The sequence below is a fragment of the Mustela putorius genome, unplaced genomic scaffold (assembly GCF_011764305.1).
Source record: "Mustela putorius furo isolate JIRA1106 unplaced genomic scaffold, ASM1176430v1.1 tig00003853_pilon_pilon_pilon, whole genome shotgun sequence".
In the NCBI taxonomy this organism is placed as follows: domain Eukaryota; kingdom Metazoa; phylum Chordata; class Mammalia; order Carnivora; family Mustelidae; genus Mustela; species Mustela putorius.
Window position 1 is genome coordinate 71,646,619 of NW_025422005.1, and position 12,168 is coordinate 71,658,786.

Consider the following 12,168-nt stretch of genomic DNA (forward strand, 5'->3'; position numbering starts at 1 on the left):
AAGTCTGTCATGTGCCAGATGCTACATATGTATCTTATATAATTCTTACAACCCTGAAATGGATACCATAATGTTTCCTTGGTTAATTGAGGCTCAAAGAGGCCCTATAGCTTGTAAGAGACTATATAACTAGTAAATCATAGAGTCATGGTTTGAACTCAGTTCTGTTTAACTCTCAAACCAGTTCCTTTTATCAGTATACTAGATAGGCTTCAGGGGCAAAGATAGTTTTGTTTCTGTAGCAGGCAGAAACTAGTAAGAAATTCCATCTTGAAACCTTTGACTAGTGTAACTCAATGTTCTGCCTTTCATATTGACCAGCAGGGACATTAGGTAGACAAGGCTAGGACACTGTATTAAGAAAGTCAAATAATTAAAAAAAAAAAAAAAAAAAAAAAAAAAAAAAAAAGAGAAAGTCAAATAATCTCCTAAATACCTTTTTTTTTAAGAATTTTTTTTTTTTAATTTGACAGAGAGAGAGAGAGAGAGTGCAAGTAGGCAGAGAAGACAGGCAGAGAGAGAGAAGGGGAAGCAGGTTCCCCAACAAGCAGAGAGCCCGATGCAGGGCTTGATCCCAGGACCCTGAAACCATGACCTGAGCTGAAGGCAGAGGCTTAATCCACTGAGCCACTCAGGCGCTCCTCCTAAATACCTTTTTATCATTCATTAATCTATGTTAAATCCATTAATATTTTCAGTCTACATAAATCTCTTGGATCCTAGGTTCTCTAAGTTTATCATTTTATTCATTTACTACATTTATATGTCTCCTGAACATTTATATGTCTCCCAGATTTATTTATTTATTTTAAATATTTTGTTTATTTGAGAGACAGAGGGAATGAGTGGGGGAAGGAGCAGAGAGAGAGAGAGAGAGAGAGAGCATGAGCAGGGGTGAGGAGCAAAGGGGGAGAAAGAAGCAGACTCCCCGCTGAGCATGGAGTCGAACATGGGACTCCATCAAGACCTGAGCCGAAGGCAGACACTTAACCAAAGCCACCCAGGCACCCTAGTATTCCCAGATTTAATAAAATTGCTGATAGAATCAAGATTAAAAAAAAAAAATCTCAACAGACCAGAATGAAAAGGAGTAGGAATAAATTACAAATCACTGAGGCTCCACCAGTCAGGCTATTGATTAAGGAATGATGGTTAAAAAAGAAGATGGACACTGTCATTCAGTGGTCTGCCATGGGATGTGGTCATCTCAGGCAGCCTGAAGAGAGACATGAAGTCCAGGACAAAGGGTGGGAGAACTCTGGTTTAGTCTTTGCTGCCTATATAGTAAGGAATGCTCTAGACACACAGGTGTAATAACAATAAAGATGTTTGAGTATTAAATTAAAAAAGAATGAGAAAATGACAGCGTGATTCAAAACCACATTCCATGCATGAAATTTAAGTGCATGTGTGCGCATGTGTATGTGTTGAGGGAGAACTGGAGCGGGGCAGAGTAACTGACTCGAACATTCAAAGGTGGGGAGTGGATTCAGATGGAAGAATTGGAGCCAAATGGAAAGAAACTGCAAGGGGCTGATTTTGTGCAGTGTAAGGAAGAGTTTTCTTAAGGGAGAATTTTCTAATTCTCAGAACTGCCAAAATGGAATGTGCTACCTCAAATGGAGATAAGCTTCCCATCTGTGGGGGTAATCAGAGACTGAATGGCCCTTTGTGAGAGATGCTGTGGAGGGAATTCTGACATTGGAGGTGGGTGAGGGTGTGGAAGTGGCTCCATGATCTTCAGGATCCCTCCCAGGTATCAGATTCCACACTTAATATCTCTTCTCACCCTTCCTTCACCATCTGAGCAATCCCTACATAAGCCATTAATCTCTCAAAGCTTCAATTTCCCCTTCAGTAAAAGCATTACATAAAATCTGTGAAATCACAGTTTGATGTGAAAGTACTGGTTATACTTTACTAGGATTCATCATAATAATTATATTTATGAAAATAAAAAATATTCATGAATCACCTAAAAATCACTTTGCTTACCTCCTCAGGCACCTTGGGAGGCCCTGGACTAGCTGATCTCTATGATCCTTTTAGGTGTCGGATGCCACGATTCTATGGTTCTGCAGACTTGAACCACACATGTTGGAGGTAACCGAAGAGAAAAGCTGTTTGGAAAAGATGACAAAACCACTAACAGGAGGTGCTCATTTGAACTTCCTCACATTCTATCACTTGGGAAATTGTTACTGCTGCAGTTGGAATGAGGAAAGTTAAGCATGCCAGAAGGACTGCAGAATGATAGGAAAATGTTACTAGGATCATCTCTCATCTCCACTTCCAGTTTGATTCTCGGGCTGCCTTCTCCTGTGGCACCATATATGGGGACGTATTCCCATGTAAGTTAGCCCAGTGAGGAAGAGAGATGGAGTTCTAGCATTCCTAGTGAAAAGCCAGAGGCCCACCCTCGAATGGACTGACATGCCCATTCCTGAACCAATTACTTTGGCTGAGAGGGTGGAATGGGGAAAGGGGTATCAATCCCAGCCAAACCATACAGCTCAGAATGAGGACAAGTAGCTCTCAAAGGAAATGTGGAGTATTAGATACAAGGACTAAGCAATGTTGGATAGTCCAAACTCTGGCCACCTAACATCATCCCACAGCTTCCAAACATCCAGGCCACATTCCTTTCCCAAAGGGAGATAATATAAGAGCTCATCCAGTTACTAAAGCTAGATCCAAGTCCAATATTTATGTCAATGTGCAAATCATGTCAAGTAACTCTTCATGGTTCAGTGATCTGTGGGCAAAGAGTGAGCTTAACCACACCCTATATATAATAGGAGAGAGAAAACAGAACTGCAATAAAAATTCCAAATTGCAGAGGGGAGAATGTGAAACATCTAGTGGCCATCAGTCCTCACACATATTACAATCTTTTTGGACAGAAATGGCAAAGACTCCCTCTCTTGCAGGGAAGTGAAGGTCTGGGGTTGTCTCAATTTCACTCTCCAAGTGGATCTCCCTTGTCCAACCTCTTTAGAGGACCATACAGCTTTAGAAGCCACTGCTGGTTGCTGTCACACTAGAACTTATGGCTGGTGGGGGATGGGGCTCTGAGGACTGGTTTAGGGGTTGGGGAACCATTTTTTTTTTTTTTAAAAGAGACTTTTATTTTAGTTTGTTTTGAAGATTTTATTTATTTGACAGACAGCGATCACAAGTAGGCAGAGGCAGGCAGAGAGAGAGGAGGAAGCAGGCTCCTCACGGAGCAGAGAGCCGGATGTGGGGCTCGATCCCAGGACCCTGGGATCATGATCTGAGCAAAGGCAGAGGCTTTTACCCACTAAGCCACCCAGGTGCCCCTGGGTAACCGTTTTTGTCACTGAGGATTTCTCTGAGATATGAATCTCTCGTGACTTTTTTTTTTTTTTTAGATTTTATTTGAGAGAGAGAATGAGTAGGGGAAGGAGCAGAGGGAAAAGTAGACTTCCTATAGGGTAGGAAGCCTGATATGGGACTTGATCCCAGGATCCTGGGATTGTGACCTGAGCTGAAAGCAGATGCTTAACCTACTGAGCCACCCAGGTGCCACCCTCATGACTTCAGTTGGCTCCCATCTGTGTGTTTTGGTTGACATGTTTAATTTTATGTGTTAACTTGACTGGGCCCGGTAGTGTTCAGATATTTGGGCAAACATTATACTAGATGTTTCTGTGAGGGTATTTTGGATGAGAGTAACATTTAAATTAGAAGACTGAGTAAAGCAGATTGCTCTCCCAACATAGGTGGGTGAGAGCCAATTAACTGAAGGCCTAAAAAGAACAAAAAGCATGACTCTCCCCAGAGTAAGAATTTGTCTTCCTTGACCACCTTTGAACTAGGACATTCCTTCAGACTTGAACTGAAACATCACTCCCCTGGGTTTCTAGCTTGCTGTCTCACCTTGCATGCACATCTAGAATTGTCAGACTCCATAATCACATGAGCCAATTCCATATAATAAATCTATTTTGAACTGGAGGGTATTATGCGGAGTGAAATAAGTTAATCAGAGAAAGACAATTATCAGATGGTTTTACTCATACATGGAATATAAGAAACAGGGCAGAGGACTGTACGGAAGGGAGGGGAAAACAGAATGGGAAGTGCTCAGAGAGGGAGAAAAACCATGAGAGGCTCTTAACTATGAAAACTGAGGGTTGCTGGAGGGGAGGTGGGTGGGGTAATTGTGTGATGGGCATAAAGGACAGTATATGATGTGATGACCACTGGGCGTTATATGCAACTGATAAATTACTGAACACCACACCTGAAACTAATAATGTGCTGTAAGTTGGCTAATGGAATTTAAATAAAAATATTTTTTAAAAGACAAGAAAAAACAAATCTATTTCTCTTTCTATATGTACGCCCTTTTAGTTCTGTTTAGAGAACCCTGATTAATACATTGGTCAATTCCATGGGTTAGTAGTAGAGATCTAGCTAATTACAATAGCTTTTCATTTATAGTACAGGTTTGGGATGGTTATAATTAAGGATTTCTCCTTCCATATTGGCCTCTGTCTGCGGGGGAATACAAAACAATGACCCAGAGAGGAGAGGAACAGCTACCATGCCAGAGGACTGCACACCAGCTGCATCTTTTTGAAAGGCAAGGATGTCCCTTCGGAGAGGTTGGGAGGGTATAATAAGAAGATTCTAGAAGAGGCTTGGGAGATCACACTTATTCCAGGACCTAATCTTTCCCATGTTCCTTATTTTGCTTGAACTAACTTAGCTGTAGAAAGAAATGTGGCTTTTCCATTCAGTCGAGGATCCCGACTACTGCCCTCAGTCTGCTTGGAACTATACAAGAAGAAAGCATTTCCATTTTATGTTTGCTTAGTTTTTAGAGGTGTTAGTTTCAAAGTAAATCTCTCCTTCTGGTGAGACTTACAAAGGCTTCAACTTATAATCAATCCATCCTACAGCCTGAATTTTTTGTCCAAATCCTTTAATTTTGCAGCCCAGGGAGACATGAACTACAGGTCCCAATCTACACTAGACAATGCAAAAACCAACTATTCCAGTATCACAAAGCAGAAACTGCTAATGGTCAACTATAGTAAAGACTCTACCTTGTCCTCCAATACCTATTTAATTCTCCTCCTTAGAGGAGAGCCACAACTTTTGGTCAATTGCATTGCCACCCAGCATCAAGACTTTCTTTGATTTCCTTCTAAGTAGGTGCGGCCTTGTGGCCAAGTTCTATAAATGGAACGTCACAAAAGAGCTGTGTGCAACCACCATAAAATGCCCTTATAGGGAAAGTTAAGATTATTTTTCCTTTAGGGACGAATGTCATCCCTACGATCACTCTAGTCCAGGACATAGGCTCTCCTCACGATCCTGATTCAGCCAATTCCATAATCAAGGGTCTACAATTTGCCACACTTCACTTCCTGGCTTCAAATTCTGATATAGTTGACAGAAAATCCAACTTACAAATACTTGAATAAGGAAAAAGAAAAGGAATGTATTGGCTAGTACAACTGAACACTCCACAGGGGTGGATGGCTTGGCTTCAGGCTGGCTCTCCTTACAGTAGCAAAACAGGCTAGCCCACTTCCAGCCTTACATTTTTATAGCACGGGAGAGTCCATGCCCTGCCTGTTTTGTAGCTCCCTCGGATTGCACCAGCTCTGGCCACCTGCACAGTTGGAACCAAACATGTGGTCACAGGAGTGGGATACTCTGATCTATTTAGGCTGCTGAAAACTCACCCAGGAGCTAGGGTTGGGCTTAATCCCATCCAAACCAGATGGCTGAGAACAAAGGCGAGCTGGCAGTTTCCCAGAGGAACTCAAGGTATGGTTACCAGAAAGAAGGGGGATGCATGCCAGGGAGCAAACAACAGATTTTTACTATACCTTTTACTATAACCCACACTTGCACCATCACTTGGCCTCAGCTTTCTATTTCTAGACTCCTTACTACTCTCTGGAGAAAGACAAAATGGGACTGTAGGAGATTAAAGATGATAATGAAGTACTTCTGGGTGGGCTACATTATGGAATTTCAAGTCAAGTACTTTATGATATGTGATACACACTGAAATATATGCTTGTCCTCTCACTCCAAAAGGGGCACCCAAGTTAGGGAGGAAAAAGAGAATCTGATTGCTCAGAAAGAAAACCAAGTCAAGTTGCACAACTGCTCCCCTTGCCACTTAGGAAAGTCTGAGAAAAGAACTTCTGGATTGTGTTCTTCCTTTGGCTGTCCACACATAGGTCAGCCATGAACGGTGGCTTTCTTCTTATAGAGTCCCATGAATTCATTCCCGGGGAGACCGGATGCCCGCTCTCAGTTGGCAATCTTCACCTCAAGTTTTTCATTTCCAATGCTTAGAAGTTTTGTTTGTGAGGGTCCAAATGTGGCAGAAACTATTTACAGGCTTCTAAGCTGCTCTAGCTGCAGAGGCCAGACATTGGCTGAACAACTGACCAACCTTTCCAGGGAGAGAGCTGAAGCAGAGAATGTGAAAAAACAAAACAACAACAACAACAAAAGACCCCCCACAAAATGCCTTCCAATTTGTCAGGAACATGGAAAAAGCTGCTGTATCTTCTGTGTTGGTGGGGGCCTGAAAGCACGGCGTCCTGGCATCTGGTTAACCAGCCGCCGAAAACTTCAAAACACAGAGGCTGGACCCTACTGTTTTTCTTTAGGAACACAGGGCAGCAGTCAAGAGTAGGACCACAGGGCTCTAGGAAAACTAAGAAGTTATTGGGCTTTTGGGACTGTCTTCGCACCACAGACTTCTACCATATGGACTTAAACTAGAATCAACTGTTCAAGGAGCCAAAAGAAATCATGATACCAAGATGTGGTTGTGTGACAGTTTCTTCTCAAAGTAAAAATAATTTTGAGTGTTTAGCAGAAACCTGGGACGAGGGAAGTCTTTCTGAAGTTAAAAGCTAAACCATTTGATAGTCCTTGCATGACCCACCCCAGGGAGATAGAAAATGCCCCCTTTAAAAATCAAGTGGTTTAGGGCGCCTGGGTGGCTCAGTGGGTTAAGCCTCTGCCTTCGGCTCAGTCATGATCTCAGGGTCCTGGGATTGAGTTCCGCATGGGGCTCTCTGCTCAGCAGGGAGCCTGCTTCCTCCTCTCTCTCTGCCTGCCTACTTGTGATCTCTCTCTGTCAAATAAATAAATAAAATCTTAAAAAAAAAAAATCAAGTGGTTTAGTGCCTTTCTGTCCTTGGTTATATAGTTTAGAGCATGAGAAATGGCTTTAGTTCTATGGAATTAAGAATGAAAACATTTCACATTTCCCCGTTTATAAGGCCTTTCATTTGTCTGCTCTGGTCTTTTCATAGGTTTCCTCCCAGCATCCCATTTCCGCTTCTGAAGCCATACCCGACTTGCAGTAGGTCCTGAAATGGTACCTCCTCCCATGGGGTTGTCCAACTCCCCCCAGCCCGACCCCCCAAGCCTGTCTTGTCCAGAGGCAATGCTCAATAGCTCTCAGCTGGAGTCACCAGCATGTCCAGCACATGTCCCTCCTGCAACGTAACAATCACTAATAGTTGTCTTTGCGCCCTTATGTCATTTCCCAGTGGGTCCCTTCCCCAGGGAATCCTGGAGAGCCAGGTGGCTGGAGATCTGCTGCAAGTGCTTCAAGCAGCGCTCAGATAGGCAATACACAATCAATAATGACCAGTAAAACAGACCTGAGGCTAATACCCTGGGTCCACTGAAAGAAACTGGCATTAGCATTAACAGCTGCTTTCAAACAAATTGCAGTGATTGAAGTTTTCATGCCCAAACCAGCGAAATATGTGAGTACCATGGATGAAATACCAGAGAGGAACAAAACATACCAGGAGAAACCCAGCCTGCTGTCCATCATCGAAGAGAAAAAGCTCCAAGCAAAGCAGTTTCACGAACTATAAAGAAGCTGGCCTTGTCCAAAAATTGTTCAAGTTGCTGGATGACCCAGACCAAGCTCACTTGGGAGGTTATATAGCCTAAAGGTTAAGAATGTGACTTCTGAATCCCCCAACGGCCTGGGTCTGATTCCAGGCTTACCTCTTTACTTTGCATGTGACTGGCCTATGGCTCAGTTTCTCTGCCCATATCCTACAAAAAGGCGATGATGGTACTGTACTCAAGGGACTTCCAGGCCCACGTGTTAACATCTCTGAGATCTTTAGTTGTGAAATAGCCTTTGGCCAGCCACAGCCATAATATAGTTGTCACTCCCTGTGCATATGTGGACTTGGTGGCTGTTCCTGGTGGCACGAGTGGACAACTGCAGCCTTTCAGTGTTTGGATCTATAGATCACTGTCCTGATAGCAAGGAAGCTTTCAGAATGCCTTACCCAGTAATTCCACTTAGGTTTTTCTTTTTGTATGAGTACAGAGGGCTATAAAAACTTGTCTCAATCTCTATTATATCAAACTCCATGCTATTATTTCATATTTACCATCTCAAGTCAGGATGTGTCACGCAATGAAGCTGTTTTTCATTCCTGGTGGTATACAAAATGGTGTGTCTTACAAATTGACGGAGTGTTAGATTTGTTGAAATAAAATGACTAAAAGAGTTCTCTCTCTAGAAGTATAAACAGTCTAAACTGAGTTTTTGAAAAGCATTATGTCATTAATTTAACTGGCAGCAATTTTTTCTTTCTTAGTGTTACACAAAAGGCACATCTTATCATTAATGGCGTTTTAGGTTCAAAGAAACACGGGAGTACCTAGCTCACAGGAGTGTGAGGATTCAATGACTGATAGTTTTACTTACAGTGGTACCCAGATCAGGCTAAGTTCTAGGTTGTTAATATTATCCTATCAGTCAGGGGTTTTGCTGTAGATCCAAAGAAATAATCTGTAAAAGTTAAAACTTTTTTATAAAGTCTTTCAACCTAGAGAGATTTCCTACTCGTCCCACCTCATCTTAATGCCCAATCTTTGATGGCTTACTTCAGGCCAGTAACTGTGCTTCTGCTCTCATGCAAGTGCCAACCACAGATTTGGCCTTCAAGACTAGAAGAATTTCACCAATGATTATTAGACAGGAAGAAAGATAATGCCAGGTACAGAGAAGAATCAAGAGAAGGAAAATATTCAAGCTCCAACATTTAGCATTTAGCAATTTGACCTAAGAATAAGCTTTAGCCTCTAGGCTTAGCTTTTTCATGATTTAAGGTAAATCCTGACAGTAAAGCTGCCAACACGATCATTTCCATTCCCCATCTAGCCCCTGTCCGCAAGTGGCAAGTGAGCTCAAATTCTTAACTCTTGAAGGTGAGGAATAGGAGAAGGGAAGTGAAGCTGGGGAAAGAAACACAGGCTGTCTCAGGAAGTGGGGAGGCGGGGGTGGGTTGGTTCCTCTCAGATAAGGAAGATGAAACAGGCATCAACTACCTAGGAGATTGCTGGACTTGCTCTGTTAGCCTAGAAGTACGAGTCGGATGTAGGACTGACTCAGAACTGTCCCATCGACATTTCAGCCTGGGTGGCCATCTGCCACCATGTGGTGCCAAAATACAGAATGGACTTGGGACTCTACAGTTAGATGCTAGGAATTCCTGGACAGTTAGTTGCACCAACTCAGCCTGTCCTATCTTTCAGCCTGCAACAATGCAAACCCGTTTCATGTTACTGAATTTTTTGTTTTGTACCCCAGTTACTGCCAGGCTTTACTGTCATGTCTACTTCACTGGACCACTGTGAGAAATCTTAACTGTTGCTCCAAGTACATAAAGTGCTTGGAATAGTGCTTGGTATTTTATAAGCTATTACTATATATTAGCTATTTACTCTTATTATTAGTATGACAGTAAACATATTTAATAACCAATACGGCATTAGCATTAGACAATCAGGAGACACAGCCAGTGTGAATGTAACTATGACTTCTACATGCAGGGATCACAACTACTACTACTCAAGCCAAGTCTCAGAGAATAAGTAGGGTACATTCATGGAGAGAGTGAATGAGAAGAAAGGCACAGAAGGGGGAAGCAGCCTGGAATGTCCCTGTAATAACCTTTATGTTGTTTCAGGACTGAGGCAAAGGGTGAAAAAGGAAGAAAGGAGAGGAAGGCGGGGGGGTGGGGAATGGGGAGAGGGAAGGGAGAGCAAGACACAGAGAGAGACACAGGGAGGGAGGTGGCCAAGTCATAATGGATAAGGGTTTCAGTACTTTATTTAGCAAGAAAGAAAACCGGCAATAGATTTGTGTGGTAGCTCATCAAAAGCTAAAGGATGCATTCGGTTATGGAGTTCAAGATGAGCGCAGTTGGCCATACTCCAGTATGGGAAACGATTACATTACAGTTCATTTTAAAGAACATACGCACACATGATTTAGATAGCTTTCACTGACCAAAGTTGAAAGAAAACACTTCGTAGCAAAGTAAGATCCATCCAAATTTATTTAAGGGCCAACTTTTATTTAAGCAGTGCTCATTTTGGGGGAAAGATTTTACTAATTCATTTGCCAAAGAGAGAAAGAGAGACAGACAGACGGACAGCACGCACAAGCAGGGGAGAGGTAGAGGGAGGGGGAGAAGCAGGCTCCCCACTGAGCAGGGAGTCCGATGTGGGGCTCAAACCCAGGACCCCAGGATCACAATGACTGAGGCACCTAGGTCCCCAATAGTGTTTGATTTTTTTAAGTATTTTCCTCTAATACATATCTCATTTCAATATCAAAATTTCCAAAGTATTGATGAAACTAGAAGTTTCCAAATCTGTGATGGCAATGGACTGGTGCTATGCACATACGACGAAACCAGGAGCGACAAAATGTCAAACACAATGGAAAAGTATTTTTTAAAAAAAAGTCTATAATGGCAACTCAAATCAGCAATGGCATCAAGTAGGAATTAAAATTTCTAGTTAAAGCCAATGAGGATTTATAGGTTAGTTTTGAATTTTACTCCTTATTTTAAATCAGAAAAATCTTACTACTCAACTCAAAGAGGGTGCAATGAACATCTGTTAGTTTTGTATTCTCAGTAACATCTTGCCTCTCCTGTTCCCTACCCTCTTCCTTTTTCTGATCATTTCCCCTTCCTCTGGGGTAACCCCTCTCCAGATCAGCTCAGGGACGGAATGTGATCGAATGTGGGCAAAATCAAGGTTCTTTCCCAAATTTTACATAACTTGCTGCCCTGCTTTGGTTATGATGACATAAGCTGACACTGTCAATGGCTGCCACCCACCATTCTCTCCTCACTGACTCCTTCCCCAAAGAGAAAGTTGGCCGGAAAGAGAAAACCAACAAAGGGAAAACACTGATCAGAGCTAAGTATGAGAGATGGAAAGATGGCTTCCTAGGGTGTTTGGACCAAGTCATGCCCGGACTTCCCTGTATAGGAGCCTGAGTTGAGTTTCTGTTACTTGCAATCAAAGAACAACTGGTTAATGATAAAAAAAAATTGTACAATATCTATTTGAAAATAAATTTTAACCCAATAGTATAAATTAAATAAAAGCAAACTAGGTATCTTTACTTAAAACTTAATGACTAATATGAAATCAGGTATAACACACTGTGTATGTCAACCATTTTAAACCAAATGTATAAAAGAAAATTGTTGGCATTAGAGTTATGTGTTTAACATTTCATTATGCACTGTGAAACCTTAATCGCACTACTTGCTACAGGGAAACAAATTGGCTCAACTAAACTTTGGAATCTTAAATATCTATTATACTAACTCTCTTTAACTCCTATTTATAATATGAACAGGTGCAACCTTTGTTTACTGTAATTTATGGCTATTAATCCCATATATAATAATTAGCAATTATGAAAGGCCTACCTTGCCTTTGAAATCATTGTTTGAAAAATAAAGAAGGCCAGGTGAAGCTTTCCTCCTTTTAAAATGTGATTCGTGAACAAAATGCAGTATGTTGAACTTAACATGGGTCAGGGAGCTTGTTTATTCATCCGAATTTGTCAAGAATCCAAATGGAGAGGGGCCTCAAAAAAAAGAAATTAAGTCTTACTACTACAGACTTCTAGGGCTCAGTGAATTATTCCAACTTCACCCCCTCCAAGCCGTTGTCATAGTTATTTACTAAAAACATGTTTATTATAAATCCCATGGGAATAAATATGTATATTAATCAGTTGAGCTGATAGTTATATTTAAGAGAACTATGCTAAATTTCTTTCCTAAGAACAGTCCATAATTGGAAAATCTAATG

At 41.7% G+C, this 12,168-nt stretch overlaps 1 protein-coding gene across 1 annotated transcript in view; it reads right to left on the reverse strand.

The window, feature by feature from the left end:
- Positions 1–1,995: 1,995 nt before the first annotated feature.
- The window catches only part of ZNHIT6 (zinc finger HIT-type containing 6), a 70,762-nt gene continuing 60,589 nt past the window's right edge, over positions 1,996–12,168 (reverse strand). Inside the window, exon 10 of the mRNA XM_013056207.2 lies at positions 1,996–2,120. Within this exon, the coding sequence (XP_012911661.1) occupies positions 2,068–2,120 (53 nt within the window). The 3' untranslated portion in view covers positions 1,996–2,067. The remainder of the gene's footprint in view (positions 2,121–12,168) is intronic.